Consider the following 8,850-nt stretch of genomic DNA (forward strand, 5'->3'; position numbering starts at 1 on the left):
CCTTCCATTCACCTAACTGCCTCCAAAAACATTAAAACTTCAGATTGAGGTTGACCATTTGTGTGGACTAGGTTCCTCTAGCATTTCCCGGTTGGCATATTTTCATCCAGCTCTGGTTTTCTCACTGGGCTTATGGAGGTCAATGTGGGTCTACTCATACCAGGCTGGCATTCATGAGTGGGAGGAGGCAGAAGGTCTGAAACATGCAATTTTCTGTGGGCGCTAGGAGGTGGCGCTGAGGCCTGACACAATGCATAAGGGCAACTGTCACTGTTTAAACTTCCAAGCAGATGAACTTTCACACATTAGCTTTAACCTGACTGATTAAAATGACTTGAAATGAGCTTCAAATTGCACAAATTAATGTTTGGACTATGCAACGTGTCCTTTTCAACGCACCTCTATGGCCTGAAGATTAACATGAGGATGAGCGTGTAGACAGACAGACAGACAGACAGACAGACAGACAGACAGACAGACAGACAGACACAAACACACCTCGTCCTTCCTCTGACTGGAGAGCTCGTACGTGTGCAGCAGGTCCTTTAGCCCGTCCATCTCCGCACTCGCGGCTGCCATGTCAGCCGTGTGCTTTTCCCTCTCCTTCCTCAGCGCCAGTTTATGCTGCTCGGCAAACGCCAGCTTCCACTTCCTCAGCTCCATCAGCACGTTGGTCTGGGGTGATAATTACATGCTTTTACACTCTTTCTGCTGGATCTGCACAGTACACTCCTACAACACAGCTTTTACACAAGGCTGGGTGATTAGAGAGATTTTTTTAACTAGTCCAGCAAGTACAGATTAATTAGCAGCTTTTAACAAGCAACAGAAACGTTTATGCAAATGGCATACTTCAAATTGTAAAGGTAATAATATTTAAAAACAAGGTATAATTGACTCAGATCCTGTATTTACAAAAAAGGGAGAGAAAGGTCAACCTTCAGGTTGTCGCTCCACAAATCCAAGAGGTTTTCCATTCTGGTCATGTTCTCCTCCGAGACAGACACCTCAGTCTCCACGGTGATGACAGCATCCGGGCTGCTTTGCCTGGACATCTCTGAAGCAGTCTGCGGTCTCTCTGGTACACGCTCATTATCGGGAGATCTGCCAAGCATCTCCACATCTGGGAGAGAAAGGACAAAAGTTCCAATGAAAATGGACCAGAGAGCAGTCTCTCTCTCTCTCTTTTCAGAAATATATTTCTGAATACATTATTTTAATGTGTTCAAACAGTCAATGTATTTTACAATGGCGGTTATGCAAGCAGACATAACCCTGAGCAAATAGTCATTTGTTCTACCTCTTGATGCTTGGACATGAGAGGAATCCCGATCAAGTGGAGTTGCCCTGGTAGAGGTCATCCCTCTTCCTGAGTGTCTTCCACTATCCTCTGACAGTTGAGAAAGGCAGATCAGAAAAATGCATGGAGAGGATGAGGGTTTCAATTCTTTCCTTTTCTTTGAAAAAAAAAATTACTATTGACTGATTAATCATTGATGTTAAAATGTAACTTCTCACCTTCAGTAGGTTGAGATCGCCGGCCCTCCAGGAGATGAGAAATTGGTCCAGATGCAGAGAGCTGTGACATTTGAAGCAGCTGGGATGGTGTGCTTGGCTCAAACTTGGGAGTGACAACAGCATGCCTCAGGAGCTCCTCATATTCATCCTAATGGAAACAAAACCTCTCAATGGAACACAAGTCCACCACCCAAACTGAATTAAGACTTTTACCCAAAACCAGACAATCTTATGGATGGAAGGGTATTCAGAGTAAAACAACTAATAAGACTCTTATAGCCTACTGCTGTTGACTATTGGTGGAAAGAACCGTTAAGTTCACCTGCAACTCCGAGGACACCGAACTCCCTCGATCTGAATCCTTAGGCAGAGCTGGACTGCTTGGTTCCCCCTCATCAGAGGACATCTATGAAAGCAGGGAAACCGAACGAATTTTGGGTCACCTTCCAATTGAACCGCTGGTGTTACCCGACTACGTTCGTAACTTTAATAATGTGGACAGATGGTTAATTAAATAGCGCACATGTAGTGGTAACATTTACAGCAAGTTGCAAGTAAAACGGTAGCAGCTAGTGCTACTAGTTAATATTACCGTTCATTTAACTAACCAACTTAAACAGGCAATTATGATAGACTCCCTAGCTGAGATTATCCAATAGACAGTACAAAAAATATCCAGCTACCTTATATATGCCTTTGATCACTAACCTGGTCCTAGTTTCAGCTCGGTTTAGGGTGATAATTAGGAAGTTGGTGCTAACGTTTTTACAAATAAGCAGTTGTTTAGCTTTCTCGCCAACATGACAACATGTCGCTAAGGTTAGTGTTGCTAGCTGGTAAGCTAACTGGCTTGCCGCGTTGATAACCGCTCCAGTCGAATGACGTTACTTCACTGGTTAAATTAGCAAGTCAGTCCCTAGGTTGATTTGGCTAAACACTTTAGTACCATTATTCGTGTGTAGACGTCAACTGTTACCTCGACAGATGAGCTAACTCGCTAGCATTAGCGTAAAAATATTAACGTTAACGTGTTCATAACACATCCTGCCCTAACAGTACTTAACTTAACATGCGTAGCCACCACCAACGCTAACGAATTTGTAACACATTTATATTTGCAAGCCTACCTCTTGGCAGTCGTGCCGTTTCCCTAATATTCCTCTTTTCCTTCTTATAATCTGGTAGTCAGTAAACAACACTCAGTCGAAATCAGAATCAGTAACTTTTCAACCTGGCAGTTTCAAATTGTTAACTGCATGAGTATGAGCTCATTTAATTGGTTGGAATGTTCTACCCCATCACCGTCGTTGCTTGTGATTGGATAGCACGTTACTATGGTTGCATAAACGGAAAAGAAACTTCAAATCATTCTGCGTTTGCGACGCTCCAGGAAAAACTCCAAAACACAGGGCAGGCTGATGGAGTCTTTTAGCACTATATTGTACCCTAGTCATCCTATAAACGTTAGCTACATCAACATGCATACCAGAATAAGATACTTGCTCATTTCCTTGCAGTTTTGCCCGGTGCCCGCTGATGTAGGCTACATTTTAGATCAATCCTAATCAGATAGCAGAGCAGTAGCTGCTAGGCCTATTGGAACCCACACTGAGGAGGACACAGAAGGCTATTACTGTAGGCTCACTTGTTTGCTTACCGGTGGACAGATAGTCTTCTCATTGTCTAGCTGGCACTGAGGATCAGGGGTAGGCCTACGGTGAAGTGAAATGCTGGTTCACTGATGTGGGCGTGCAGTTGCTCCTCTGCAATATGAGAAGGTGTCCATGTTCTCTCCTTTTTGGGAGCAGCTGGCTAACTGCTTAAATCAGTGAAGAGTCACCACGTAAATCACCTCTCTGGTCTCTGCCTTGGTCATGGCCTGGAGGTTTCATTGCTGTCCTGGGGCTAAGGTGAGGAACACACACAGATGGGTCTGATGGGTGGCTCACTTCCTCATTGCTCCAGCTTTTATTCCATAGGCTATAGTTTAACTTGCGAGAGGTATCGGTAGCTGTGTTTTCCCTTTGTAGTTGGACGGCTTTGGCTTGTGTAGCTGTGCTACAGGGATGCTAGCTACAGCTCTGTGTTGGCTGGTGGTCAGTGGCAGTGAACAGCAGATGTTCTGCAACGGCATCCCTGGTCTCTAGGGGGTGACATGCTGTGCATTGGATCTCCATCTTTAGCAGGTCTTGCAAACTCACACGCAACAGTCTCACAGGCCCTCCTCAGTTCCTCAGTTTCTTTCTATTCTTTAGTGTGATGCTCAATCAATCTCTGACACAATGTGGAGATAGCCCGAAGACATTGTGATGAGGCAAACATATTGTTCTCACAGCTACTCTTGAATTCCATAACTTGGAGATTCCATAATCAGGAGAAAGCCATTATTTCTCATTACAGAGAATACATACACACAGATTCTATTCAGAGGATCTTATCCACTGTCACCACAGTTAAATATAGGAGGCAAATTACTTACCAGTAATGCTTACATTAACAGTGGAAAGATAACATAAACCAACACATCATTAAACAGCACGATACTCAGATAAATTGATAACTGGCACGTGCATAGGCACAAAATAAGGACAGAAACCATACTATTTCAGAAATTAATATTGCAAACACAAAGCTCGCTCGCACAGCATGATGGAAGCCAGTCTATTATTTTAAAACAATGTAAGCCTAACAGTGTGAAAATGGAAGATTGGGCGATATGTTCTCATTTAGAGGCCTCATATGTGTGTTTCAAATGATTTGCATGCAACTGAAGGAGAGGAGGAGCTCCTATAGTATCCCTGAATTTATACTGCCAGTTGTTTAAATTGAATTAAAATGTGTGTTTTTTGTTAACATGTCAAGGTAGGCTATGTATCGCTCAAGCAGGGAGATCAGGATGCTTCAGAAGCTGTCAAATAGCAGGGTTACACCACAACATCACACCTCTCTGTGACTCAATGTGATCCCACGGGTATTTATCACTGCTCTGCCCAGAGCCCGACAGGCAGTAAATTATTTGGCTTTGAGGGACTTTCTATCACAAAGTCTTTCATTTCTATTTGAGCCACTGCCAGCTCACATTCGCAGGATGCCTTTGTCAATGTCTGGGAAAGAGAGTAAATGGGGGGAAGAAGCTTGGCGGTGTCGTCACAAATCTCTACCGTCCCTCCTGTCCATTTTCATTAGCAGGGCATCTGTCTCTGCAGAGGGAGAAAGAGAGAAAGAGAGGGGGGGGGGGGGGGAGGGAGAGATTTGACCCTGCCATAAACTCACCAGTTGGGGAATCGTTTGGCCATTTCACAGAATGGGTTGTAGATAGGGATAGGGGTCACAAGGTTGAGACTTGTGTGAAGATTGAGCTTGTTTGAATTTGCTCGCAAGTCTGCTCAAAAAGCAGATCTAGTGCGTTGTTTGCAAACAGATGGTTTACGTGCATGAAGCTTTTACGTTACCTCACTGCTATTTCCTGATGAATGTGGAATACTAAAAAGAAGAAACCTATAAGTAAAAAATATAACAGCAAGGAGCAAGGATAAAACACTCTATTTTTTTTGTTTTGAAGCAATTAACTGATCACCTAGTGATTATTAAAAACAATCTCTTGTCTATGCGATGTAAATATTGCATTTTTCTACTGCCTGTAAAAAGCAACAGAAACCCCAAAGATATTTTAAATGCTGAGAGAAACAGTTGGTGCTTGAGATGAGATCTGTGGTCAAGTGAGTGGAGCTATTATGTATACCTACGATTTCATTTTTAACTCTCAACACACATATAAGTAGATTTCTCGCATATATCAAGAGTCTTTATGCTTATACTGATATAACAATATTCTTTAAAATTGGAGCAGAGAGGTTCCATGCGTGTTCCCGTGCCTCATAAATGAAAAGGCGCAGAGGAATACTGCATTCTGCCGTGGTCTCTCATTAAGATAAGTGCTGCTTGGCTCTCCATCATTTGTACCGTAAATGTAGCCCACTTGCCAACATTGAATGGAAGAGTGCTTCGGCCTGAGGTCACAGACTCTATGAATCACCACATTTAGAGGACAAAAAGAGATGCTTCTCTTTTCTCTCTCTCTTTCTCTTTATGTGTAAGAGAGCGTGTTTCCCCCGTGTTTAAGTGTAGAGGTACTTTTTAATGTGCCTTGCCATGTGTGTTTGTGTGTGTTCCATGTCACAGCATGCATGCATGCGTGCATGCGAGGTACTTTTTTGAAAGTGAAACGGTGCACTTTAATCACACTCCTGGTTTGTTAAAAAACTCACCATGGACCGGGGCCAAACATGGTCAGTCCTTGGCACTGTGGGAAGCCAGCTGTGCATTTTCTGCTTTGCCCCCAAGGAGCCTCTGCACCAGGGACTCAAGGGACCCTGCAGCAGCACCCTGGACAGCGCCCACCAGCACAGCACAGCTTCACTGGGGAAGGCATGGGCCTACCTAAAACGGCTTGGGTAGCAACAGCTCTCCAGGTACTCACAGTATGAGAAACGGTATTAGCCAAACTGAGCTTTGTTTTATTGATTTTTTTTCTCCCCTAGGAGAAACAGAAACTAGCTGTACACAGAACTAACCAGTGTATGTTTATCATGGTTCCACATGTTTCAGTCCGAATGAGCCACAAAATGCATAATGCCCTTATTCAGTCCATAATAAACGCTATATTTGCAGATTATTTTTCTGAAAGCGAAGTTACTGCCAGGAGTTGATCAAGTTCAGTTTTTGACCAGTCTTTTTGTGTTCCCTTTGACAGTGTCTGTTTGTGTTCAGTTTGTCAAACGTAAAAAAAAACATAAACAAAGAAAAGGAAAAAAATCTGTCAGTGATGCTCTGCTGCTGTAACTTTTGGCATTTTACTCACAGAGTACCATTTTACCCCATGCCCATCCCCCACTTCTACATTTGGATGATGAAGGCATGTAGTCCATACCACACTTGTTTGGCTGTTAAAATGTTTGCCATTCCTTTTTTAATAATGAGGGCAGAGAGGGTTAATCAAGGATCTTTGATGAGGTGATGGGTGCTGTTAATCATTTTATTCAAAATGTCCTGAACCTGGTGGCTCCTTAGCTGCCCTTTGACAGATAGCCTAAGGAACATTGATTGTGTTGATTGTGTTCACTTATTACTGTGTTGGAGCATTGTCCATAATTTTGGAGGGCAATGGCTCTCAATTAGCTATGCCATATCTTAAAGTGAGGATGAAAATGTAATTCATCATCAATAATAATTCAAGCCACATCAAGATCAAATTCACAATGTTCACGTTGTGCTACAGAACAGACACAGGCGCAGATATTCAGACATGCATAGCCTACAGATAGTAAAGCGTTTTTGAAAACCTCCTGATAGCTTTGAACTTCCATTCTCTTAAATACGCAGAATTTACGTTGGTTGCGTCACGTTTTGGTTGTAAGTACACGGCAGATTTTCTTTAGTCTGTCCTTACTTTTTCAGGCTGGGTGCTTAAGGAACGCGCTCCCTGACAGGCATGCACGGAGCGTCCAACGGTACCGACGCACCGACGCAATGCTTCTCTCTTATTTCACCTCACCACTTCCCTGTGCCTTGCTTATTCCATGAGACGGGGGTTTACCCGCATCAGGCCATTATATAGTTATTGATTCTCTCTCTCTCTCTCTCTCTCTCTCTCTCTCTCTCTCTCTCTCTCTCGCTCGCTCTCGCCTTTCTTCAAGTAGCTCACTGCAGAGATAGAACTGCAACGGGGAAAACCTTACCGGCAGCAACTAGCCTACCTCAATTTCTTACATTTAAGGCGATACAACTAAATTAAATATCTCTTCGCGCTACCAGCAAGGTTTTTAGCAATGGGTTGTTATCGTTGCACTTCCATCTACGTTGCACCTTAAACGGTAAGTATTATCCTGCTTCCTCCGACAGATATGAGGATTCGTGCATTTACAGCATCCTTGCTTTTATTGGAAATTACGGTTATTCTTGTTCATGAAAACTTCGTCTTTTGAGAGATGGAGGCTATGCTAGGCGTATTGACATATGTTGCTCATGGGAAACTGGATGCTGCTGTTTTTAACTTTTAGGCTATTACATGAGAGCATCGGTTGTGCTGCATAATCGAGCCAACTGCTTTTAAGCCCACTCAGCAATTTAGTCAGTGTTTTCATGACGGAGTAGGCTACAAATGAGATTGTAGCCTATCCTACCTTCTGCATCATAGGTTAGGCTGCAGTGAAACATTTTAAGCTTTGCAAAATCATGTAAGTTATAAGGTAGCCTACTGTATGCTCTATTCCCCTAAGTCATGTGCACGAACACGGTTGTCTTTAGCTTCTTGCTTAGATGAAGTTATTTTGCTTTTGAGATAGAAGGTATGTTACGTATGTTGGACTGGGTCTAATGCTTTGAATGAAGGAAAAAAGCAGTTTTGCCAAGTCCATGACCATGTCTCTCAAGTAGCTTCATCTAATGTGCACCGCACGACGACATCAGCCCGGGGCAATTTAAGCACTCTGCAGTGAGAGCGCAGCGGCACATCTATCTGTACATTTCTGTGTTGTGCGCATATTTAGAGGTATTCTCATATCTGTTCATGTATATCTATTATGTTCAGACACAATGCTCCAGTGACGATACGGCTGTTCATTGTTGTTGCATGATTCACACAAGTAGGCTATTTCACACAAGTTTAGTTTTGTTCTTACACTTATAGTTTCCTGTGCATCAGTTGAGAAATACTCTATAACCTATTTCCAGTGGTTTTCTAAGCACTGTGCCAAAATTGTCACACATGATTGCACGCTTGATCCAAATGATGATTTAGTGATTATCAGTTAGATAAATGGGATTTCTTTGGCTTTGAGAGCCACTGATGCTTGTGGATAACTTTCCTTGTTGGATTGAATGGAATGCAGAACACCTTATAGGCTACTCAGTGATGCGTAAAGTGTCTGCATCAGGCAAAACATAGAATGAACGGCTCGCCTGTGATTTGAATGAGTTTGCTTTTACATTTATTTCAACTGAGCAAGTTTGCCTTGCATATCAGCATTAATCATTGATTGTATAACTAAGTTGTTGGCTTGTCATTGTGGTTCTCAAGGCATTATTGAAAGAGCAACCACAGATAGCCTAGTGCTGATTCAAGAGGGTCCAGTCCATCTACCCTCAGGTCTATCTAGGTCGGATGTTGTTTGTAATGGAAGGTTTAGGTTGTAATGAATTCATTGTCATTCTGTCATGCGGTCTTCTCTACAAACTACCCCCCCTCCCCCCACCCCCCCGGGTTATTTGCAGCTGTAAGACGCATACTTGTGCTATCCTTGTTCAAATGGTGACCATGCAGACGAAAGGGGC

General features: G+C 43.0%; 1 protein-coding gene across 4 annotated transcripts in view; it reads right to left on the reverse strand.

Annotated features, from left to right (window-relative positions):
- poc5 (POC5 centriolar protein homolog (Chlamydomonas)) overlaps nucleotides 1-2,760 on the reverse strand; it is a 9,062-nt gene extending 6,302 nt beyond the window's left edge. For 2 of the 4 annotated variants that reach the window (XM_062543234.1, XM_062543231.1), the window contains exons 1-6: nucleotides 2,646-2,760; nucleotides 1,841-1,924; nucleotides 1,519-1,666; nucleotides 1,301-1,390; nucleotides 939-1,123; nucleotides 499-675 (exon numbers count right to left, since the gene is read on the reverse strand). In XM_062543234.1, the coding sequence (XP_062399218.1) occupies nucleotides 499-675; nucleotides 939-1,123; nucleotides 1,301-1,390; nucleotides 1,519-1,666; nucleotides 1,841-1,924 (684 nt within the window). In that variant the 5' untranslated portion in view covers nucleotides 2,646-2,760. Of the gene's footprint in view, nucleotides 1-498; nucleotides 676-938; nucleotides 1,124-1,300; nucleotides 1,391-1,518; nucleotides 1,667-1,840; nucleotides 1,925-2,201; nucleotides 2,322-2,645 lie in introns of those variants that run through there. The other 2 variants (XM_062543233.1, XM_062543232.1) reach the window with 2 other exon arrangements.
- Nucleotides 2,761-8,850: the final 6,090 nt, after the last annotated feature.

This window comes from Sardina pilchardus, chromosome 8 (genome assembly GCF_963854185.1).
Source record: "Sardina pilchardus chromosome 8, fSarPil1.1, whole genome shotgun sequence".
Taxonomy (NCBI): Eukaryota; Metazoa; Chordata; class Actinopteri; order Clupeiformes; family Clupeidae; genus Sardina; species Sardina pilchardus.